Source organism: Pagrus pagrus, assembly GCF_965226575.1.
Source record: "Pagrus pagrus genome assembly, chromosome: 13".
NCBI lineage: Eukaryota > Metazoa > Chordata > Actinopteri > Spariformes > Sparidae > Pagrus > Pagrus pagrus.
In genome coordinates, this window is record NC_140197.1 from 28,667,521 (window position 1) to 28,692,279 (window position 24,759).

At 42.7% G+C, this 24,759-nt stretch overlaps 3 protein-coding genes across 6 annotated transcripts; all 3 read right to left on the reverse strand.

Moving 5' to 3' along the window:
* Positions 1–2,080: 2,080 nt before the first annotated feature.
* Positions 2,081–14,731, reverse strand: LOC311267528 (myosin heavy chain, skeletal muscle, adult-like; the record flags this gene model as incomplete). Of its 4 annotated transcripts, none has more annotated exons than XM_084370624.1 (38): positions 2,081–2,980; positions 3,072–3,167; positions 3,267–3,371; positions 3,453–3,623; positions 3,733–3,858; positions 3,993–4,196; positions 4,271–4,579; positions 4,654–4,778; positions 4,863–5,028; positions 5,109–5,292; positions 5,370–5,566; positions 5,714–5,832; positions 5,916–6,042; positions 6,126–6,515; positions 6,613–6,703; positions 7,309–7,454; positions 7,534–7,710; positions 7,791–8,033; positions 8,210–8,465; positions 8,568–8,704; positions 8,946–9,069; positions 9,160–9,277; positions 9,456–9,543; positions 9,864–9,975; positions 10,046–10,335; positions 10,422–10,592; positions 10,669–10,818; positions 10,906–11,024; positions 11,114–11,252; positions 12,027–12,130; positions 12,215–12,313; positions 12,398–12,461; positions 12,880–12,972; positions 13,085–13,199; positions 13,284–13,311; positions 14,047–14,203; positions 14,290–14,433; positions 14,531–14,731. In XM_084370624.1, 38 exons carry the CDS (start codon positions 14,729–14,731, stop codon positions 2,837–2,839), a joined length of 5,829 nt encoding a protein of 1,942 aa, XP_084226750.1. In that variant the 3' UTR covers positions 2,081–2,836. The 4 variants fall into 4 exon arrangements, with proteins under 4 accessions (XP_084226750.1, XP_084226752.1, XP_084226751.1 ...); XM_084370626.1 differs by having other exon boundaries at positions 9,864–9,931; positions 10,029–10,335; XM_084370625.1 differs by having other exon boundaries at positions 9,864–9,931; positions 10,017–10,335.
* A 4,206-nt stretch (positions 14,732–18,937) lies between these two features.
* On the reverse strand, positions 18,938–22,375 carry sco1 (synthesis of cytochrome C oxidase 1). Its single transcript, XM_084370553.1, has 7 exons — positions 22,025–22,375; positions 21,412–21,534; positions 20,435–20,525; positions 20,121–20,318; positions 19,944–20,036; positions 19,531–19,646; positions 18,938–19,434 (listed from the first exon to the last, which is right to left on the reverse strand). The coding sequence occupies exons 1-7, from the start codon at positions 22,193–22,195 to the stop codon at positions 19,300–19,302; spliced, it is 927 nt and encodes a 308-aa protein (XP_084226679.1). The 5' UTR covers positions 22,196–22,375; the 3' UTR covers positions 18,938–19,299.
* Positions 22,376–22,656: 281 nt separating this feature from the next.
* On the reverse strand, positions 22,657–24,468 carry tmem220 (transmembrane protein 220). Its single transcript, XM_084370809.1, has 6 exons — positions 24,215–24,468; positions 24,107–24,136; positions 23,963–24,023; positions 23,590–23,713; positions 23,346–23,405; positions 22,657–23,254 (listed from the first exon to the last, which is right to left on the reverse strand). Exons 1-6 carry the CDS (start codon positions 24,320–24,322, stop codon positions 23,122–23,124), a joined length of 516 nt encoding a protein of 171 aa, XP_084226935.1. The 5' UTR covers positions 24,323–24,468; the 3' UTR covers positions 22,657–23,121.
* Positions 24,469–24,759: the final 291 nt, after the last annotated feature.

A 24,759-nucleotide genomic window follows, 5' to 3' on the forward strand; every position in this document is an offset into this window, starting at 1 on the left:
AGGTTAGTTTGAACTCTTATACAGTGAACACAAGTGGGCTGAGAATGGAGCCCTGTGGTACACCTCCAACTAAGAAGATAAAGTAACATTCAAAGATGCTGAACTTGATATTAAAGAGAAGATTTTAATATTTTTTGCACAAAGACTAAATCTTGATTGCATATTCATCAATTTTAGACTCGAACAGTGTTGTTAGTCAAACAATTCATGTCTCTGCAACATATCGAATGTTTGTCATCCGTGCCAAGGTCAGCGATAGCCGGCCACCTTGAGGGAAGTTGTCTGGTTTGTCTGCTTTGTTCACAAATTAACACATAACACTATGTTATACATGAGGCAGTGTGAACATCTCAGGCGGGTAGCAACACATGACGACCGCTTGGTACCACATTTAGAAATAAGCATGGGAGAGTGTCTGTAACCTGAGCTCTCATCATATTAGGGGGAGTCGTGCACGGAAGCAAGTGTGAAACGCAGCTTGTCATCTTGAAATTACCTCACATCATCTCTTTATATAAAGCGTTTTTTGCAACCACAACAAGCCTCCCTCTCCTTTGGGAGTAAATAACCCTGCAGTCTAACTGGAGCTGTTGACAGGGTGCTGGACTGTGTTTGTCCCTGCCTGTCCACTTAGTGTCCCGTCTCTGTTGAGCAAACAACAACCTGTCAGCTCCTCAAGCACCACCCGTCCTCCTCCTCGTTCCTCCTCACTTGGAGGTTACCTTCAGCACTCGTACGTAACCCTCCTCTGCTGAAAGTCACACCTGCACCCACAGTAACACTAACCCTGCTTTACAGGGATTTCTACAAATGTCATGAACGTCCCAGCTGCTGCTGATAACTGCGCCGCTGACAGGAGTGAAAAAAGGCGGATTTTGATGCGGTGCGTTTGAACTCGCAGGCTCTTGTCTTTCAGCTTTGAGCCGATGCTAATGTGATTTTTACGGCTGAATTGGTGAATGACTGCAGTGTTAATGAGCAGATTTATTATTATTATTATTATTGTCAGCTGTGTGCGTCAGTATTTAGCTAAATGTGGTAATACCATGTTATTTTAATGCATTCATTTTTATTCATTTTATCGACTCTAGCTCGTCTGTATTTTTATTTCTTCCTGCATATCTCACATTGTTATTCCCTCTGGTAATCAACTATACATTTTATTATCAGTCATATAATATTTTATATTATATTACATCAGTCATATAATTTTTTATATATCTCTGCTTTATCTTTTTCTGCTTTTGGTTGTTAAAACAGACACTTGACAGATTCAGGGTGAGTAAACAAATAAAACTGGTTCTTGTGGGAAATAAGCTCAGATGTTATTGTCTTTATTGATTCAGGAGAGGAGGAATAATGTTGAACATGGATGAAGTGTCTCCATCTTTTGGCCATCAATTTTTATTGCAGGTACCAAGAAGAGACTAATGATGACTCATGTTTGTGAAAATCCAAATTAAAGATACATTTTTAACCTTATTTCTTTGATTTTGTTTATTTTATTGATAAAATAATGAACTTCTTCTCAGATCTGGTGAGTCTCTGGATATTTTCTTACATTATTGACTCAGATCCTTTTGATTATGTGCTGATCTTCAGCCAGCAGGAAGAGGATTAATTGAAAATGAGTTTATATTAATGATTTCCAGTAAAGTCTGGATGGATTTTGAGCAGCACAAAGACTTTAACAAAAGCATTTCTCTGTGTCTTTGTTGGAAACAAGGTTTCGGTTCAGGTCAGTGGATAACTGCTGCGTCGACACTATTCCTGGAGCATGTTGAGCTGTCACTGTTTACTTTGCTCGGTGTCGACTGATCCGCAGGATTAACGACACAGACTGGTGACCAGATGCTGCATGTATGCAAGAAAGCCGTCTTCTCGTTTCAAACATTTTATTTTATCTGTCTTTATATAGATATAGATGTGACAAAGCTTAAAGACTTAAAGACCTCCAGGTTCACCAGAGGATGAATACAAATGACAGCAGGTGAAAAGGGTCAACTGTTCAAAACTTTGTTTTATTTTCTGATTTAAAATACTTGTTTGCAAGTTTAAAGACATTCCCATCAGCCTCGGTTGTTCTTGGTAACATGCTAAACTAAGATGGTGAGCATGTTAGCATGTTGACGTTGTCGTTGGCATCACATCTCATTCGTATGACTGTAGATTTCAAAGTGTGCTTATTTTTGTATATTCATATGATCTGTTCTTGTTAAAGTTGCTGTACTTAATAACTTAATAGATGGTACGACACCATGTCTGTAAGGTGTATTGATTTGTGATTGTGTTGTTTCGGGCATGTCACTTCTATAAAGACTCATAACAGACGGATTAGTTTTTATCGGCGCTGCACAGGATGACACATCTGGATAATTTAGTCCCATGTATGGCTGAACATCCACATACAGAGCATACATTTCCCATAATGCTTCTTGTTTGCATCTTTTCGTGGGGCCTTCCCTGTCGGACAAATGACAATTTATATCAAACCTAATCCAGATTACATCACTATGACATCATCAGGGTTATTTTCACAGATATGTTTAGCTGCATTATTTCAGCTGCTTATATGACATTTTATCTTGGAGGGTCAGTTTATTACATTTTTACTAATCACATGATGTTGATTCTGAAGGATTTGACCCAATTATTGCTTCCTGTCCTGTTAATTTATTTTTTTAACTCAACGACACAATCGTACGATAAGAAAACTCTACTTAATCGATCATTTTAAAGCTGGCAGATGCACAAAGCTGAGGGCCATTTTCTCTCAGGTCCTGAACAAGTGACACTGCAGAGTTTCGTGGCTTTCACAGCGATGTCGTGTAGATTTCTACTCTCCTTTACCGACAACATCGCGGCTCTTTGCTCGTAATTTATTCAGCTGTGATTCGGCGACGTCGGCTCGTTCCTCCGCCTCCTCCAGTTCATGCTGCACCTTCCGAAATTTAGTCAAATTCACGTTGGTTTGTTCCTCCTGCGTGTCACAGAAAAGAAAATTAACAAAGGAAAGTTTAGATTTCACATGAAGCGAACGTTTCACACAGTATTCATGCGTTTCCACTCACCGCCTCCTCACACTGACGCTTATACGCTTTCACTTTGAGCTGCAGTTTGTTGACCAGATCCTGGAGTCGGGCCACGTTCTTCTTCTCCTCCTCACCCTGAACACATTTTGAGGGATGACTCTCATTTCGTCTTCAGATCCAATCCAGTTAAATCTCACAGTTACATCACAGGATACACCTTTTTTTTTTTTTTACCTGATAAGTGAGCTCTTTAATTTTCCTCTCATATTTCCGCACACCTTTCATCGCCTCGCCGCTGCGTTTCTGCTCTGCATCCAATTCATTTTCCAGCTCCCGGACCTTTAAAGAAAAACAGTCAGTTTAAATCACTTTCAGTCTGTTTCTCTCCACAGAGTGATTTCCTCCGTCTTTGATTCGTACCCTGGCCTCCAGCTTCTGAAGCTCTTTCTTCCCTCCCTTCAGAGCCAGCTGCTCGGCCTCGTCCAGGCGCTGCTGCAGGTCTTTAACCGTCACCTCCATGTTCTTCTTCATCCTCTCCAAGTGAGCGCTGGTGTCCTGCTCCTTCTTCAGCTCCTCGGCCATCATGGCCGCCTGTATGCAAATGTGAACTCTGCTGTGAAATTTAATCTCCACGACCAAACTTCAAAGTCCTGCTGCTGCTCATTGAAATGACTCTCTGCAGTTAAGTTCAATAACTCACATCCATGATGGCTTTCTTGGCCTTCTCGTCGGCGTTCCTCGCCTCCTGGACGGTGTCCTCCATCTCTGACTGCAGCTGAACTAAATCAGCCTCCATCTTCTTCTTAGTGTTCAGCAGGCTGGTGTTCTGATCATTAAACAACATTTTAAAAGGGCAAATGAATGAGAGCTGTGAGAGGTTTGGATCCACCATCAAATATTTCCGATAATCGAACCACGAGGTTCATTCAGTTGGTCGCTCAAGTGAGATGTTAGTGTCACCTGAGAGTGCAGCAGCTGGACCCTCTCGTTGACGTCGATCAGCTCCTGCTCGGCCAGCTTACGGCTTCTCTCCGACTGCTCCAGCGCCGCCACCATCTCCTCGTTCTCGGCCATCATCAGGTTGTTGCGGCGCTCTGTGATGGCGAGTTGTTCCTTTAAGTCCTCCTGACTGTGGAGCGCCTCGTCCAGATGGACCTGGGCGTCCTGGGACAGAAAGCAGAGACTTGTAACTTTAAATCAAGTCCAATATATCATATGTCTGATTTTACACAACAAACCTTCAGCTGTGACTGCAGGTTCCTCAGCTGTTTGGTGGCCTCGGCCGCCTGCCGGTTGGCGTGACCCAGCTGGATCTCCATCTCGTTCAGGTCTCCCTCCATCTTCTTCTTGGCTCTGATGGCGTCGTTTCTGCTGCGCGTCTCAGAGTCCAGCGTGTTCTGCAGCGTGTCCACAGTCCTCTGGTGATTCCTCTTCAGCTGGTCGATCTCTTCGTCTTTCTCCGCCACCTTTCTGTCCACCTCTGACTTGATCTGGCTCAGCTCCAGTTGGAGGTGCAGGATTTTGGTCTCCTCGTGCTCCAGGGACGACTACAGAGCGGAGAACGACCGTTAAACGAGCGTTAAATTGGCAGTATGACATCGTTCAAGGACAAAATACGAACCTCGACTTCCTCCAGAGCTGCCTGGGTGTCTCTCCTCTCCTGCTCCGCTTGCTTTGCAGCTTTCTCCAGCTCGTGGATGGTTTTAGCAGAGTGTCCGACTTGCTCGGTGATATCTGTGATCTCCTCTGAACACGCAAAGAAAAAACAGGATCAAAAACAAACATCTTCTCACAACGAAACGGATGATTTCTTCCTCGCAGGATTCTCACCCTGAAGATTTTTATTCTCCCTCTTCATGTTCTCCAGGTGATCCAGAGCCTCCTCGTATGAGTTCTTCAGCTTGAAGAGTTCAGTGCTCAGCCCTCTCGACTCCCTCTGGGAAACTTCCAGGTCTGATTGACTCTCCTCATATTTCTGTTTCCACTCAGCCAGAATCTAACAGAGGAGACAGAAGATGTAATTAAAGCAGCTTCAACAAGATGCAGATGAGAATATGTTGAAAAAAGACGGCACACCTTGTCAAAGTTCCTCTGTTTCTTGTCCAGGGCGGCGCAGGCTGCGTTCGACCTTTCCAGCTCCACCATGAGATCCTCGACCTCCGCCTGCAGCCTCTGCTTGGTTTTCTCCAGTGAAGCACATTTGACATTTGCTGCCTCGGTCATCTCCTCAGAGTCCTGCAGCCGCTGGGCCAGCTTCTTCCTTTGAATCAAAGATAGATTGTGTTAAAAAAAACCATCAGCACCGACTTCAGACAAAGATGCCGTGCCGTTTCTCACTTCGCCTCCTCGAGCTCTTCGGTCCGCTGGATGGCGTCCGTCTCGTATTTGGTTCTCCACTGAGACACGTCGCTGTTGGCCTTGGAGAGGCAGCGCTGCAGCTCAGCTTTGGCCTCCTGCTCCTCCTCGTACTGCTCTCTGAGCAGCTCGCAGTCGTGTCGGGCCGATTGTAAACCGTGAGCCAGGGCGTTTTTAGCCTGAAAACACAGAAGCACTGTTTTTTTATCTGAAAACCATAATGAGTTTTCATCCTGTCAAGAAAAAGCTGGACTATTAAAATATATATCTCTGGGACTTTGGTGTTCACTGCAGGTTTAAATCGTTGCTGTGACTTTATTTCAGACCTTAACTTCTTCATCCAAAAGTCTCTTCAGCTCTTCGATCTGATGACTCCCGACAGACTTCACTCTGTTCAGCTGGGACAGAGTGATCTCCTTCTCCTCCAGCAGACGAGTCAGTTCACCTGTTTAACATAAACATTACACAAACTAACTTTGTGTCCACATGAATCACTTCTTGTATCTTTCTCATGATTTCCAGACGTACCATTTTCAGTTTGCAGACGGGCGCTCAGTGTGGTAAAATCACTCAGAGACCTCTGAGCTTCGTCCGACTTGGTCTTGTACTCGTTCATCTGGTCTTCGAGGCTCCGACACTGTTTCTCCAGATTAGCCTGAAACATCGAAGCATCCGTTATCACCCGTCAACTCACCTGATTATGGAAACACTGTCCATCGTGCTGCAGACAGACTTTACCTTGCTCTTCAGAACGCTCTCCATGTTTCCTGCCATGTCGTCGATCTCCATCTTCAGCTCGCTCTTCTCCTTCTCCAGTTTCTGTTTGACTCTCTGGATGTTGTCGATCTGTTCGCTGAGCTCGGCGACGCTGTCCGCCTGCTTCTTGCGTAAAGTCGCGCCGATGGACTCGTGCTGCAGCGTCGACTCTTCCAGGTCACGACGCAGCCTCTGGAACTCGGCCTCTCGCTTCTTGTTCATCTCGGCCTGAGCGGCGGTGGCTCCTCCGGCCTCCTCCAGCCTCTCGCTGATCTCCTCCAGCTCTCTGGACAGATCGCACCGCTGCTTCTCCACTTTGGCTCGAGCCGAGCGCTCGGCCTCGATTTCTTCTTCTAGCTCTTCGATGCGAGCCTGCGGTGGCATTGTTTGAACTTGTAAACATGTGGGTTTTAGAGATTAAAGATTTAAACTTAAGATAAGATAAGCTCACTGTTGTTATAAATCCTACCTGAAGCTCTTTAATCTTCTTCTGCAGTTGGATGCCGAGGGCTTGCTCGTCCTCGATTTTGCACTGCAGGTGGACCAATTCAAAGTCCTTTCTGAAAAGGGTGAATTTTGTTTTCTCATCAGCACAGAAAACATTTAGAACTGACACATTTCTTACAATTAAATCGCTAAAAACAGGATTTTTCAAAAGAATAGTTCAACATTTTGGGAAATTCAGTTATTCGCTCTCTTGTAACGCCCCTAAAATAAAAAATGTAGTTTTAACTCTCCAGTTTTTGTGCAGATGAAACAAACAAGATACAACATAGTAATTAAATAATTAACGTGGTGGTTGGCAATTTTGTTGCAGCTGGATGGAGCAGGCTAGCTGTTTCCCCCTGCTTCCAGTCTTTATGCTAAGCTAAGCTAACTGGCTGCGGCTTTATATTAACGCTACAGACGTAAGAGTGTTTATTGTTATTGATACACTTTATCAATATGAGTGTCAACCTCACATACTTTAGTGGTAATTAATTATAAACCTGTGTCCACTTTGTGTTTCAGGATGAAGGGCTCTGAACATCTGAACTCGGGGTGTCGCGATATAACGATAATCGTCGTATTTAACAAGGAAATATTATAAATTATTTCCTTTTGTTTCCGTTCTGGTGTTGGAGAAGACAGACAGGAGTGAAGTCTAATTCGAACAACAACGTACTTCTTCAGCCTCTCTTCCATCTGCTGTCTGTCGTTCTCCAGGTCCATGATGGTGTCCTGCGACAGCTTCAGATCTCCCTCCAGTTTTCTTTTGCATCGCTCCACGTCTGCACGCACCTTCTTCTCCTGCTCCAGCGAGCCCTCCAGCTGCAGGAGAGATTTGCGTAAACGAAGGAAATGCTGCCAATTACCGTGATGATCCATTTAAAGCAGCATTATTCCTTACGTCATCAACCTGTTGCTCCAACTTGATCTTTATCTTCATCAGAGAGTTGACTTTGTCCTCCTCGGCCTGCAGGTCGTCTAACGTCTGCTGGTGCACCTCCTGCAAAGCTTTAATCTCCTTCGACGACTTCATCAGATTTTCCTCGAGAGTCGTGAGCTCCTCCACTAAATTCTTCACCTGAACAGAGAAGCATTGATTTTAAAGTTAGCGTGCACTTAAATCCAGAACCGGTCCAAACAGAAAACCATCAGCGGCACCTTGTTTTCTGTGGCGTATTTCTCCTTCTCCACTTTGGCGATGGTGAGCTCGAGGTCGTCGATGTCTCTCTTGAGCTCCGAACACTCGTCCTCCAGCTTCCTCTTCTTGGCGGTGATCTCGGCGTTGATCTCCTCCTCTTCCTCCACCCTCTCGGAGAACTCTTTGACTTTGGCCTCCAGGTGGATCTTACTTTTAATCAAGCCTTCACACCTCTCCTCAGCATCGCACAGGTTCTCCCGCTCCTTCAGAGCAAGGGATCAATGACACTTCCTCTTATCTCACATCATTATTGATCATGTAGCTGCTGAATTTAAGAAAAAGGACAAAAAAACTTCTCTCTTCTCTCCTAATCTCCTCATCTGACAGACTCAAATCAATACAAACACACCACTTTGTTCGACTCGAGGTGTTTACGTACCGCTTGGATCTGAAGGTTAAGGTCGTTCTTCTCCTGGACGAGCATCACCATCTTCTCCTCCAGCTCCTTCCTCCTGGCCTCCGACTTTGCGAACTCCTCTTTGAGTCGAGCGAACTCCTCCTTCATGTTCTGCATCTCCTTCTCGGCCTCCGCGCTTCGTAACAGAGGCTTTATCTTGAAGAAGAGCCTCATCCAGGGCCAGTTCTTCACGTTCATGAAGGAGCGGATGTTGTACTGGATGATGAAGATGGACTCTCTGCAGAGAGACAGTGAAGATTGTGTTTAACCTTCCTGACTTTTCCACATTAGAAGTTAAGTTAAGTCTATGATATATGAGATAAGTTGATTCGTCAGAGACCTTTTCTTCGACATCTCTTTGAGCCTCAGCCTGGTGACGTAACCTCTGGACACGGCCTGGAGACGAGTCATCAGCACAGCCAGGCGTTCATCTCTCATCTCCTCCAGGAGGCCCAGCAGGCCGGCTTTGAAAAACACCTGAGGGAAGAAACAACGCGTGGAAATGACTTTAATACCAGTTGGGTTGCTGGTTTACATACAGTGGTCTTAATCAGGTAAGAAGTGCATAATGGGGATCTACACGTTGCATTAAAGATCAGATCTTTAAGGTGGTTCAGCAGCTGATTCACGGAGGCTCTGTTGAGTCTGTTTGGCCTTAAATAAATAAATAAATAAATTAAAGTGTCACACTGTGGTTTTACGTTTGTCTGAAAATCACCTTCGTGTATCCAAATCTATACTGAGCGTGATCCACATCGATGGAGGACAGCAGCTTCTCTGAGGCCTTCTTGCTGTCGATAAACTGGCCCTCAGGGATCGCACTGGCGTTCAGGATCCGGTACCTGAGTCGGAGATAGTCAGGGGTCAGACTTGTGTGTGTCTGTGTGTGTGTGTGAGTGTATGTGTGTGTGTGTGTGTGAGTGGTGCATCACCTCTGCCTGAAGTCTCCGTACAGGATCCTGCTGGGGAATCCCTTCCTGCAGATCCTGATACCTTCCAGCACGCCGTTACAGCGCAGCTGGTGGAGGACCAGGTGGTGATCCATGGACCCTACATGGACAAGATGTTTTGTGTTAAAGGGATAGTTCAACACTTCAGGAAATACATGTTTTACTCACTAATTAACATGTTATATCGTCTTTGTTTAATCAAAAGCTGAAGTGTAAAGATGTATTGATTGTCTCTCTTTGACTTTACAAAACTTGAGCTCTCTGTGTCGTCGTCTCACCTGGTGTCTTGGTTTCATTGGGGATGATACATCTTACAAAGTGTGGATGTGTGGACCTCAGGTTGGACATCAGTTTATTCAGGTTCTCCTGCAGGAGGTAAGCAGATTATAGTCTCTTAACATGGAACAGAAGGATTTATTATTTACTTAAAACGTGGGAGTCTGAAGTACAGTTTACATTTAAACATAACTTAAACATGAACACGATGGGATTATAAAAGGTAGACATTAATATATTTGCACGCGGTGTGCTTAAATTTGTCCATTTCTTGATTTAGGCCGAGAAATAAGAAAATAAAAACAAAAAATAAAGCACTTTTTATATTTAATTCTTACTTAATCTTGTTGTTTTTAAATCTGTTTACATCTACAGAGTGATATTTCTGTTCTCCAATCTTTGGTTTTTACCCTGAAGAGTGCAGAAACTGTCTGGAACGAGGAGCCCTTCTTCTTATAGCTCTTCTTACTTCCATCACCTGCCACAGGACCAGAAGAGAAACAACATGAAGTGTTTAGTAAACTTTTATATTCAACATAATCTCCCCGTTATATATCTGTGATCTGTTAACTGACCGTCAGCTGAAGCGTACGTGGCGAAGATCTGACAGAGCAGCTTCACTGAAGCTTTCTGGTAAAGCTGCACCACGGTGTCGTTCAGCGGGTCCTTGTTCTTCTCCAGCCAGCCGCTGATGTTGTAGTCCACCGTGCCGGCGTAGTGCATCAGCGAGAAGTGGGCCTCTGCTTTTCCTTTGCAGGGTTTGGGCTTCTGGAAGATGATGTTCTTCCCCAGGTGCTGGTCGTACAGCTTGTTCTTGAAGGAGCCGTCCGTCGCCTTTGGAAACATGCACTCCTCTTCGAGAATAGAAAAAATGCCCATCGGCTGCAGGGAAGGACGGCAGGTTAGCTTCGATACGCTCGCTTCTACTGTTGATATGAATATTTTGCGTTTGTAAATCGGAAACGCACCTTTTCGATGAGCTCGATGCAGGCGGCCAGGTCCATGCCGAAGTCGATGAACTCCCACACGATCCCCTCCTTCTTGTACTCCTCTTGCTCCAACACGAACATGTGGTGGTTGAAAAACTGTTGCAGCTTCTCGTTGGTGAAGTTGATGCACAGCTGCTCCAGACTGTTCATCTGAGATACAACAACACTGGTTAAATAAATACGGAGAAAGATTTTGTTTTATTTCATGTGTAGGTCTGACTTTTACCTCAAAGATCTCAAACCCGGCGATGTCCAGGACGCCGATGAAATGCTGTCGTGGGAGTTTGGTGTCGAGCTGCTGGTTGATCCTCGTGACCATCCACAGGAACAGCTTCTCGTACACGGCCTTCGACAGAGCTCCCATGGCGTTGTTCACCTGCAAACACGATCCTTTAATCTACCTTTGGTTCGGTCTGAACACGGTGAACACGTGTTGTCAGATGTAGGAACCCGTGAACTGTACCTGCTGTGGAGTCTGACCTTTGGTGACATACTCATTCCCGACCTTCACTCGGGGATAACACAGAGCTTTCAGCAGATCGGCAGAGTTCAGGCCCATGAGATACGCGACTTTGTCGGCCACTAGAGGACGTGAATCAAACACAGACATGTAAAGCACAAACTTAAAAAGGCTGTGACAGTGAGCTACAGTTACAGCTCGGTCGTCTAACCCTCGGTGCCGTCGGGCTCCGCCTGCTCCTCTCGCTGCTTCTGCTTGAACTTCATGTTCCCGTTGTGCATCACAGCTCCGGTCAGCTTGTAGATGCCGATCTTCTCCTCCGTGTTAAAGCCCAGGATGTCGATGGCACTCTGAGGAACAGACGCAGATGTTAAAGCATCGTGATGTCACATGTTACATTAACGTAAAGTCTCCAGATCTGACTCAGAGCTTCGTCACATGGAGGAACGTTTTATTGGATTATTATCTTTGCACATTGCATCATATTCTTTAAACTTTAGACTGTGAACTTTTGCTCATTCGATCCTCTTTGTTTCAAACTCATCCAGAACTCAGAACACAGGATTTTTTCAATAAACGGCTAATTTCCTTCTTTTCACTGGCTGTAATATCTTTTCATGGGTACATATTTGTTTAACTTCAGATTTTCTTACTGTTCGATACCTATTGATCTTGTTTTTCATCGGGTTCTGGAAATTCACAGGTTTCTGCATGTAATGGTTTGATTTGTTGCACACTTGATGATGTTTGTATGTTTAATTATTATGTAAATGTATGAATTGTGACTCTTTATATTTTCCTTGTCTTCTTTTCTCTTACTATGTTTATTGTTATGCACCAAAAAACCAAGACAAATCCCTTGAATGTGAACAACTAAATGGTAATAAACCTGATTTTAATCCTTATGATACAATGAAATTATCCTGTTGTGGTTTAACATGATTGTTCTGTTCAATTTGATGATGCCGAGCAACAAAATCCATTTGTTTAGTAACTTTTGTTTCATTATCTGTCTTTTGGACATCATGAAATATATCCATATCACAAAATGTGCCCATTAATTGTATGACTTCCTCACATTGTGTCGCATTTCTTTATATTTACAGTTTATCTGACCGACTCACATCTGTGGCCATCAGCTCCTCGGTGTCGTCGATGCTCAGCACAGTGAGCTCACCCTGGCTGATGAACGGGTAGTCGTATGGATTGGTGGTTATCAGCAGCATCTCTGAAATTAAACGATGCATCAGTCTACAAATAAAGACGTTAAAGGTCTCGCGATCAGATTCAAACCCGTTTGAAGTGTGTTTACCGATTAATTCGGGCTTCTTGTTGGACATGATCTGGTAGAAGATGTGGTAGCTTCTCTCTGCCGGCAGCTGAAACGTCACTCTGGATTTTTCCAGAAGGTCTAAATCATAAAAACAATAAAACATCATTTAAATAAATTAAATATACATTTTCCAGCACTTGACACTGATTTCAGGAAACTTACATGTTTCAATATCAGCTGATGCCAACTTCCCCTTTGTTCCAAAGTGGATGCGGATAAATTTTCCCTGAAAAAGTCAAAATGAAATGATTATTAAAGTTTAACATGTGAGTTACAATTTATGAAAATTACTCCACTACACTTTTCTCTCTGTTTTGCAAATAAAGCATCAAATAAAAGACTATTTTAAAATGTTTATTAATATTTCAATGACATGTGATTTTTAATATCTTAATATTTAAATCATATTTATTATATATAATAGAATACACACCATACATTTACTATCCTATATGTCTTATCTGATCTTCTTTCATGTTTGGAAACTGACTTTCTCATTAAAAAACAGTTAATTATCTTGTTACATCACTGTAACAAAGCTGTTTAAGATTAGATTCATTTTCTCATTATCAGGAGATAAACAGGATTAAAACATTCATTATAATAATAATAACGGCGTCTCTCAGCTTCCGTACTGAACTCACAAATCTGGAGGAGTTGTCGTTCCTCACAGTCTTTGCGTTCCCGAAGGCCTCCAGCAGAGGGTTGGCCTGGATGATTTGATCCTCCAGATTCCCCTAAAAACTCACATCATGAGTGAAAAAACTTAACGTGTGTATAAAGCAGCTGTTGTAACACGTGGTTTTGTCTCTAATCAATAGATTGTTAGAAATCATAAGTGGTCTGAACCTGCATTTTCCCAGCAGGCTGCTCTTTCTTGCTCGAGTCTCCGAATGACGCAATTGTTGCAAAATACTGGATGACTCTCTTGGTGTTGACCGTCTTCCCGGCACCGGATTCTCCACTGATGATAAAACAACATGATGAGTGAACGAGAGGAACGTTTACTGAGTATATTTTAATAAACAGCACGTAAAGTCACACTTACGTGATCAGGATCGACTGATTCTCTCGATCTGTTCACGGGAAAGAAAAAAGGGTGAATGTTTGTATATTTCAGCTGCGTTTGAAGAACCAACCTGTGTTTATTTTACACTTCATATTGAATATTTAGATTTATATATTTTACTGTTTTTAAATCTGCCGAGGTGTATTATGGGTAATCTTAACGCCTCTTTTCCACACAGCTCTGTGTGTGTGTATAAGTATCGACCTGAAGTCCGTTCAGTCCGAGCAGAAGACATTAAACTTCTGCAGCCGATTTTGTACGGACGGGAAGTTAGCGTACACAACTTAGCTAGCTTCGACAGCATATTTAGCTACATTTGGTAGTATGCGAGCTGTACCGTAGTCCTTGTGTAGCCGTCAATATTTTTTATTTATGTAGCCCAAAACCACAATCACATCGCCTCAGCGGGCTTTACGATCTGTACAGTGAACGACATCCTCTGTCGTTTCGATTCGAGTGAGGAAAAACTTCCAAGATTAAAATGGCAGCGTACTTCAAGAGAGACACGACCACAGGACAAGAAGAAGTTTTTAAAAGATGGTGGAAACTTTTGAGGAGAGGTTAAGAAGTTTTAAACATCTGTATGATGTGACATCACAGCATCCTAATGTGATTAATGAAGAGTTTAACACTAAGATATCTGGCTGATCACAACTGTGAAGGATTAAAATGTTGCGACAAACACATTAATGCATTGATAATTAAAATCTACTTATATAATACACAGCATATTATTCTGCACCTGTGAGCATGAACTGGTAAGCGTTGTCAGAGATGGAGAAGATGTGTGGAGGCGCCTCCTGACGTTTCTTCCCTCGGTACCCGGCCACCACCTCCGGGTTGTAGACCGGGAGCCACTTGTAGGGGTTCACGGTCACACAGAAGAGCCCAGAGTACGTCTGTGGATACACGAGGGGAGAAACACCGTCATGACAAAAACTGTAGGACATTAGGAGTAAAAGAAAATACTCGAGCTCATCATTACGTAGATCATCCAGGCGGCGTAGCGTTCTTTGAGGTTGAAGAGGACGGCCGGTTCGTGGAGGTGCGTCAGCAGGGCCATGTCCTCGATCTTGTCAAACTTAGGAGGGTTCATGGGGCGAACGTCATCCAGGTGAACCGAGACGACCTGGAAAGAGAATTCAAAAGATCCCAAACAGTAAAATATATCAGAATATTAACTAAAAGCCGACAAACGCTCTCTGTAAACGACACAACACACCCACCTTCCCATCCTCGGTCTCCACCGTGACCTTGGAGCTGTCTTGGCTCCTGATCTTCCCCTTCACGTACTCCTGCCGCGGGTCCGGCACAAAGACGGCCGTTTTGGCGTCAAACACCGCGTTCTGCGCCGCGATCCTCTCCCGCTCTGATTTGCGGAGGTACGGGGCAGCCACCCCAAATATCTCCATCTCGGCATCACCCATTATGTCTGCACGAGCAGAACAAACAACATGTTGTCAGAGATTTAAAAGAAACAGATGTCGGTTACGGTTTTAAGAATTGGATCGTGCTTACCGGAGCGCTGCAGACCAACAAGAAGTGATCAAATGTTTGAATAAAGTTCCTCCGCTCTTGTTTCAGACGGACACCACAGACATCACTCGCTCCAACGAGGCTTGACCAGCTTTTATAGACGACGCTCGGGCCTGTTTCATGGCGCCTTCTTCTCCTATATTTGGAGATCTGGCTCCTACGCCACCTTGGAAAAGTCCAAGTATGCCCACTTTGTATCCCCGAACTGTCTATGTATAGCCGTATTGTGTCACTTTTTAAACGGTTTCAATTGTGATCCTTCAGACTGTCCATTAAAAAGCAATGAATGCTAAGGACGACAGCTTAGGGGGGCTTACGGTCCCGACACGGCGGGCCTCATTTTCTGGGATCAGGGAAGATTAGGTCTGTTAGGGCGTCGCTGAGATTCTGGCGATGGCTGTCTGGATCACACAGCACCAGTGTCGTGCTGGGAGGGTTGACGGGCGACATTTAGCACATTCCAGCCAGGACCGTCTCCATTAACCCAGATTCAATAGAGATTATTTGATGCATATTTATTTTTGACGCGTCAGATTTGTTTCTGCCCGTTTTTTTTGTTTGCTTGTGATTCTATATTTGATTGTTTGGTATTTTCATTTGTAAAGTTTTTATTACAACGTGCTTCATGTGTTTTAGATCTGCCTACGTGTGCTCGTCTGTCTGAGCTTTTCTGATGTTTATTGTTTGTGTTTTGTTTTGTTTGATTGTTTGGCTTCAAATTAAAATAAGTAATTTGACTAAATCCATCACATTTACATCATATTAATGTTAATTAATGTGTATCGTCCCTGTTCAATGAGGCATTTAATTAACAAAGGCGAATCAAAAAACATGTAAATTGATTTCACCAGTGAGGGATGATGGATAACTGCTCTGTGGTGAAGTCTGTCTGTTGGTTGATCTTCCACTTTGGTCCGGACTGGATATTTCTTCTACTCTCTGAAGGATTTCCATTAAACATCAGTGACGATGATGGTCCCTGGATAACAAAATGAATCCTAAAAGTTGGTTCAGACACTCATGGGAACACGACGATGAATCCGATGTTGACATTTGTGGTTTTGAGAGAAATATTTTGGTAACTACTTGAAATCTGTTTCAGTGACGCCGCATCCCGACTAACAAGGTCAACAATAAATCCAGCATAACTCTGCAGATCCATCCAGAGTCCTCTGAGCACGTTCCTATTAACGTGTCTCAGTCACTGAAGTCAATATAGCACCAGTATGTGATCAGATGTTAACTGGAAGCTTCGCTTATTGGGTTTTATTTTGAGTGAGCAGTGTGATTATTTTCATCCTGTGAGTGAGTTTTCTTCTCTCGTCTGACATCAAGAAGTAATTTAAGCTTGAATTTTTAGATGAACTTCGATGTGTTTAGTCAAAAACTGCTGTAATCCAGAGTGCAGAGGTCGTGAATCAACTGCTGACTGCAGTCGACATGAAACAAGAGTGATTTATTTATTTAAACAGATGGACGACGAGGTGTGGAAACAAGTAACATCTATAGTAACATGTTGATTTAAAGGTCGTTAACCGTGTAGGTTTGGTGCCTGAACCAAACAAACTTCTGTTGTTTCAAAATGTTAACTACATGTTTATCTGGTACGCCTATCGGTGTTGCAGTTTGTCATAAAACTAATGAAGTATAAACCGAAGAAATTAAGCTTAAACACCACCTTGCATTTCTCTCTGCTGCTTTGAGCCTCAACAATTTTCACGATTAGTCCTCCGAGCAGAGGAAGCGATGTGGTATTGTGGAGGGAAGAGCTGTATAATATGGGCATTTTGTCTGGCAGTGCATCACAGACAGTCTAATTGGTGCTGATTTAATAGCCTCTTAATGTCACTTGAAGGTCTGGCAACAGCTGCGATTATAATTGGCTCTGGGTAGACAAGCGTGACCCGGGCAGGCGGACCGGCGCACGGACTTACAGTCCGACCGACCCCTCTGTCACGGCAGCAGATATGTGGAGTGTGTGGACGTTTGAGCGCGAGGAGGTCAAATCAAGGGTCACAGGACAAGAAAGAGAGGAGGCGGAGAGAAAATCCCCATCAGCTGGTTGTGTGGGGGAGAGAGGCCGATGCGTCACCCCGGGGGGGAAAATAGATCTGACGACGGGTGCATCAGCACAGGATTAGGGGGTCAACGGGAGAGACAAGGACCGGCCCGGGAGTAAAGCTACTGCAAACCACACGCGGGATAAATGTCTCGAACTCACAAAGCACATCCAAAGATATGGAAAACATCTAATCGTGTTGGGTTTCTTTTAGTCACAGAGCAAGATTCACAACCACGATTGATCTGGGAGAGGCCGGTGGAGCCTGAAGGCCTCGCAGATCGATCCAAATGCAGTTTAGTTTAGTTCTTGCAGTTTTCGTTTACAGGTCTGAATGTAAAGGTGCCTGAAAGGTGTTTATAAAAGGTCTCATGGTAGTTCAAACACTGCTTACATGGGTACGAATATGTACACTGTCTTATTACATTCAACATGAGTTTAAAATGGAAAATTTGTGTCCTAGAGTGCTAAAACCTGAGAATACATTAGCCTGGAAAATGTTTGAAATCAGGTCTTAATCTTAAGAGATTTTCATGTTTTGTTCTGCGACATAAAATATTAATTTGCGTGTCTTTAAAAAGATGGTTGCTAACAACGAGGAGACTCGTCCACACAAATGCAGATATTAACCAACATATTTCAGATTTAAACTCTTCCCTACTTATGCTGTAGTACTACTTATTTTACTGTTATCAAATCAATGCTACTTAAACAAAGGTTTAGCATTTCCATGAAGCCGCTGCCCAGCTAACGTCATGTTAGCTTGCTAGTTTACGGTTCACCAGGCTTTGTTGCAGCGGTGCCTCGAGATATAAAATGTTAACCAGCGAGCTTCAGAGGTGTGGTGATAGCGTTATCTTTGGACAGCGGCACGCTAGCTGTTTCCACCTGTTTCTATCTTTCTGCCAAGCTACGCTAACAGGATTCTGGCTGTAGCTTCATATTAACTGAGCAAATACGAGAGTGGTATCAATCTTCTTGTCTTATTCTTGACGAGAAGCTCAGTTTGCAGCCTGTTACAGAATTAGGAAACAGCTCAGGGTTGTCAAAGCCAGATTAACTTCTTAAACCTGGTTTAATGTCTCTCTGAGCTGATCTTTTAAGTGTTTATTAATGTCACCATTAATTAAAACACATGAACGCAGAGGACATTGTGTTGTTTCGAGTGAACGCTTGGAAACAATCCGACTAAAGGCTCAGCAGAGACACTCGGGAGGTTTTATAAAAATAACTTATCAATCCAGAAATCAATTGGTTTCCATTCTGAGAGCTCCATGTGACGGCGGCCGGAGCTGAAGGCCTTTCTCCTGCAGGAATGAGCTCGCTGTCTGTCTGCAGAGAGCCGAACAACTGCTGTGTTTGCTTTTCTAATCTGATTTCTAAAGGAGGAACACGACAGGTGTGCAGGCACAGCAGATATTAATAAATCGATACTGGCTGGAGGCGAGTTCAGGTTGGAATAAATGAAATGTTTCTCAGAACATGACGGTCTATTAAATATTAATATATTTTGATTAATGTAATAATCTGAATACTTCCTCCAGGTCACCACCTTCTCTCCATTAGATACAAACAACAGTGCATCATTAGTCAAATGATTTATAGTGTAGCTTATGGCTAATGTGAGCTAAAGTTAGCAAACTTCAGCGATCACAATCATTACTCAGACTTGCATCTCTTCTCTCTTTGTTATTCAATGTTTTAACATTTAGCATTATCCTGCTGTAGCCACAGTAGCTAACGTAACGTTAGCTTGCTAGTTTAAGATTAATCGGATGTGTTGAAACGATTTTTGGTCTTTTGTGTTGTTTTTACATGATGATTTCTATATGGATTAAAGACACATTATGTAGAAATTGACATTTTGAGCAGTTAGGGTACTTTTCTTTAAAGTTTTGATGTCTTTCACGCTTACATTTTTAAAAATCCTGTAGGCTGTCAGTTACTCCAGTTTAGTCTGTCATTAATGCATTTTAACGTATTGATAACAAGCATTTGTTTTTATAATCACAACAAACAAAGTGTAGGCAAGGCAGAGTAGCATTTAGTATTTTATCACAAAATCAAAATATTCACTTCATTTACAACATCTGTCCTCATGTGTTTCCGTATTCGTTGGATCAGAAATCAAGAGACGAGGAGCTCAAAGGAGCTGATGCGTACAATTATTTTCAAGCGGTGAAGTTACGTCCGTTCAGCAGCAGCGTGAAGTGTATTATGGATAATTACAGATCGGCATCAGGCCTGTTTTCTTCTGCACACCAGGAATGTGACTGCAGACAGTCAAAATAAATAGAGCACAGGAAGCCAATATAAGATGGCAGTCGTGACGTTAAGTTAAATCAGAAACACAGAGGACAGGATCCGTCAGTCCATGGCGGGTTTTCAACGGGCTGCCGCTCACTTTCTGCTCTTGTACTTTCTCATATGAGCTGCTATCGAGTTGGAGATCTCCACGTTTCTTTTGTTCTGTCCAAAATACTCCAGAAATTCTCCGTCAGGTCCGACGAGGTACATGATGATCGTGTGATCGACCTGGAGACAACAAGAGGTAAAAGTTCAGACAGATTTCCCTCATTATCTCCGTTACGACATGTAGGATGAGTAACAACAGAGCAGGTTATCACTCACGATGTAGTCGTTGTCTTCGTCTCTCGGTCCCTGACTGTAATAAACTCTGTAGGCTCTGGAGACCTGCTCAATCTGAGCCGTTGTTCCCGTCAGGCCGATCAGCTTCGGGGAAAACTCTGAAAAAGAAATGATGCATTCATTAGATTTAGATTCATACAGACACGCAACTACTGATTATTTTCATTGCTGATGTTGTGCCAACAGTAATTCTGGAGATAATTACTGGACTCTCAGCTACACTGATTTAGCTACAGCAGTTTCATAATAGTGGTAATGTTGTTGTTTTTCTCAGGAAAAGAAAGTTAAAAAAAGGATCTCAGGTCTCCTGATTCAACCTCATAGATGAACCAGTTGACTCCATTCAGAACAGAGACTGTAGATCGAGCCCCAGTCGGGTCATTTGGTATTTATACCTTTCACATAAGCAGCCATGGCCTCTGCTGTGTCCCTTTCAGGGTCGATGGTGATGAGGAGGGGCGTGATGTTTGGAATAGACTTTATTTTATCTGTGGAAAACATGAGAAATAACATCACGTTGAAGAAAATGCTTCTTCTGCATCATGATTTATCATTAAAAAACAGTTATTTACCTATCTCGTCGACCACTTCGATCATTTTCTCGATCTCGTCCGGGCAGATGTCGGGACAGTGAGTGAACCCGAAGTAGATGAGGACCCACTGGCCGAGGAAGTCCTCGCTCTTGGCCGGCTTGTTGTTGTGATCGATGAGCGAGAACGGACCGCCCAGCGCCGGCCGACCGATCGATTTGGTTCGTTCTTTTTCGATCACTGCGACAGTTAACAAATAAGAGATGTGTTTATATTTATCAGCAGACAAAGATTTGTTTTACTTATTAACTCCACCTTCGTGTGCAGCTCCGTATATCAAGCTGTGAAATACTCACGCTCTTCTTTTTCTTTCTTGAAGTATTTCATCGCTCCGAGCAGAGTGCCTCCAATCGCAAATGTTATGGCTAAAGACTTCCACGTCACCGGCTGTAAAGAGGAGAAACAGAAAAACAAAATGAAGGAGAAATCTTAAAGAGTGTCTTGTTATTGATACTAAAACCTGGTGATTGATCTATGTTCTGCCTGAAGCAGGTGATCAGATAATGAAGAGATCCTCCTCTCTAACGAACTCTGAGGAGGTTTAGTTGAAGGCGCGAACATAATGAGTTTATTCACTGTGTTAGAATAAACTGTCAACACTTCCGTCCCCTGACGGTTATTCATGTAATTACACTGCTCAAACAGTTGTCTGAAATTAATTATTTAACCAAGAAATTATTCATTAAGTTCCACCTGTTGCATAATTTCATAATGTGTGAGTTGTGAGTTGTGGTAATCAAAGGTGACCAGTGTCAGGTCATTTTAATTACTGATTATACGTCCATTCTGTGCCATGAAAACGCCAGAAAGTGCAATGAATGTGAAATATGAAAACCATATAAAGGTGGAAAATAATGATAAACAGTAAGAAAAATAACTGTGTGCGATGGTGCATGTTGGTGTCATCTGTGCAGCTCAGTTTTATACAAAGAAACAAATAAATGGATGTATTTAATTTGCAGAATTTACAAGAGAGGACCAATAATTAAGAATTTGTCAAAGACAGTGTTTCATAAAGTTTGTTAAGTTTTCCTAAACTCAGAAACTCACAAAATTACATGATTTTTAAAGGGAGTCTGGGGCTGATTTTCCTGCCACTTGAAATGAGTCAGTTGCAGGTTTTTCTCCTGGAGGACAAATATATATGTATATAATATAATATGTCTTGCAACTCATCACTCTTATCTACAATGTCTCTAGACGCTCTCTTAACTCTGCAACCTTTAAATCTGAGAACATTTTACAATCTTTCAACCTCACTTCTGACACTTACCCCAGACTTCTTGGCCTTATCTTCTGATCCAGGCGGTCCAGGTGGAGGCAGTGAGGAAAATGTTCTGGAGTGTTGACAAAGCCTCTGAGCTGCTCTGCAGGTGTGCCACTGACTCACATTCACCTAGAAATGAGCAAACACAGGACAAAGACTTGGATCACAACACCTAAGCTTTGGTGGCCACAACACTTGATAGTATCTAGGCAGCACGCCAAACTCCATTCAAACATTTGCCTATTTAAGGTGGTGTTGCATTATGGGAAGACAGGTAGTGTAACTGGAGATGTTTTCTAAATTATTAAGTGTGTACAGCTACTCCGGCTAGTTTTTCAATAAGATCTTGGGTGTAATATAATATTTTGACAGACGTCTGTCATAAAAACACACTGTCATGCCCGAGAGAGAAATAAAGCTTATAGAGATGTGCTTCAGCTGACATAAGCGTTACATGCTGGTTAGCACGTACGCCACATGACAAGTGATTAGCTATAAAAGTCGCGTTTTATTAGCCAAAATACGTGGCTCAACTAGCTAGTAACGTGTACGCTAATTTGCCGATTTTCTGAATGGGGTTTGGTGGTAGAGATGATATCGATATCCAGCTTTGACCTACCAGGCAGCAGTGGACTCTCAGCGGTGTCGGAGTGTGTTTCAGTCCAGCTTCTCTCCGTGAAACAGTGTGTGAGAGTCTGACCGCTTGTGTCTGAGTACATCTCTGTGAGACTTTAACGTTACTGTGGACCAGCCGGCAGCCCAGGCTGCGATATAGAGCTCTCAGAGCCATGTTTGGACCTTGACAGCACCGCTGCGGGAACAAGGAAGCGGCTCCAAGTTTATAAAACGTGAAAAGTGAAGGGAGAGCTCGGCATACAAACTGCGGGTCTGGGGTCAGTTCTTTATATTCGCGTTAGCTTGAAATGGCCGATTGTAAACGGGAAAGGCTGTTCTCAGATCAGCTGCCATGGAGCTGTTACTAAACACAGGAAGTGACGTATGTTCACTCTTCTTCTATCATTCTTTTAGTACTTGTGCTCCCTGCTGCCCCCTGGAGGCCGGAAATATATGGTTTTAAATCCAAAAATCAATGTAGAAGCTTTAAGATTCAGTTTTATTTTTATATTATTTATACATTTAACTTCATTTAACAGATCAAAGAAAATTAAAAAATATATATATATTTTTTCTCATAATCAACTAAAATATAAAAAACATGTAATTATATTGAACTTTATAGAGAAAGACAGTCAGGGTAACACTATATAATAACAAACATTAATATACAGTACATTTATAGCTGATTAAACTTTTGTTAAGTTATTTGACTGTTTATAAAATATAAAATTCTTTACAAACCATTATCAAGAAATTGTTCATTGTAAAGTTGCGACTGATGTTTATTAACCTTATAAATGTGCTTAAAAAATATTTATAAAGCATTTTGTTTCAAGTTTAATTAACCATAAATCTACTATTTATTAACAATGGCTATTACAAAGTGTTACCAGAGTTTGTAATACTCATGCGACAGTTTGTCGATGAAACAAACACATTTTTTAAAGACACAGTTTCAAAGCGACTAGCTGTCTCATGTCTGTATTTAATGATCCTACAAAAGGTTTATTCAAGCAGCACTTTTGGTCCAGGATTTTCAGTCAAAGAACAAAACAAAGGGAATGTTAAATCATCCAAAAACAGGCAGGACGTTGATGTTTAAATTGCAGTTTTACAATGTGAAGGCCAGCTGGATCTCAGCTCCTTGTTGATGTAGTAGTACAGCCAGGCCACAAAGGGGAAGACTGTGATGGCTACGGCTGTTGAGACTCGGAGCTTCCCGACTGGAGCCCTGACAGAAAAGAGAGGGATAAAGTTTATTAGGGGAGAAATAAAGAGAATAAAGATTTGAAAAATATCTCCTGGTCACGTCTTAATTTTACCTTCCGGAGTGGCGACACATGAGGAGCCAAACAAGCGTCAACGCAAGTCCAGAAAATTCTCTGATAAGGCGAAAAGATAGATATTAAATGCACATTATTCTTTTTATATGAAACACTTTGAATTTTAATGAGATTATCTTATACTTGGTCAGTAGTTAAATTCATTATTTATGTCTGCACCCATCCACATATACCTGTACAAATTCGTGCCACGTATTGCCTCAACATTTAGGACTGACTGTACCTGCCCTCCTCCCGTTGGAAGATGTCCGTGACTCGCTCTTTATAAAGTTTCCATCCCAACATGGAAACAACAGCGCTGGAAACCATCACATGGAGGTCAGCTAGACGCCTCCAGGGCAACGTCTCTGCAGAGAAGACAAGAAAACATGCAAAAAAGGTCCAACAATAGGTGAAGAAGTATGTGAAGAATGAGCTTTACTGAGCTGTACAGTCATGATAACACCACTAGATGGCGCTATCAGCACTGGGAAATAAGAGTTCAACAGTCAGGGAAGAGTGGAAAACAGGAAACTGTCCTTTAAGTGAAGTTTTGATTGTTGACATGCAGTCCATCGACTGAACAGACGCTTAAAGATCCAGACTTCTCTCTGTACCTGTCACATGAGGGCTGAGGCCAAGAAACACACACAGGACAGCAGGAACACCATAACCCACCTGCAAGACAAACAACACATACATAACCAATCACACACATTCAAAAATAGATGAACATACATGCTAAATTATTGTAATCTTACCATCCACAACCCTGCGTCCGGATCATTGATCTGAAGTGAAAACACATTGTTATTCCAGGTTAGTGATCCGGAGTTAAGAGGGTGCAGGAGGAGAAATCAAACGCTCACCTGAACATATGTGGCCAGAGCGAAGAATAAAGACATGAACACGTTGCAGACTCTCCAAATCACAGAGAGCCATGACTCTGACTTCTTCTCTTCACTACCTCCCCCCATCGTTGCTTCTGACCTTTCACTTCCCCGCCCGGCCGAGCGGGACGTAACGACATGAGAAAACAGGCGCCTTTCCAGTCTTATACACCAGTGAGGGTCTGTTTGATATTAATAACGACTCCCGCCGGTTTCACTGACACGTTCACACCTAAAACACGAATTATTTCATTATCTAATCAGAATAAGCAGATGCTCTATTAATATTTATCATTTTGGGTGCGCTTATTTTACTGACGTTTTCTGCCCGGGCTGCTCCGTGCAACAAAACGAGCGCACGTTCCGCCCGACCGCAGTGACGTCAAGGTAGCCGCAAGGCAGTCAGAAGACTTCCGATTAATCTTTACAAAATAAAACGAGTGAATGTAAATTTAAGTGGTTCTGTTTATTGCTTGTAATAAAATAATTAACCGACAATGCAGAGCAGATATATTTCATAATAA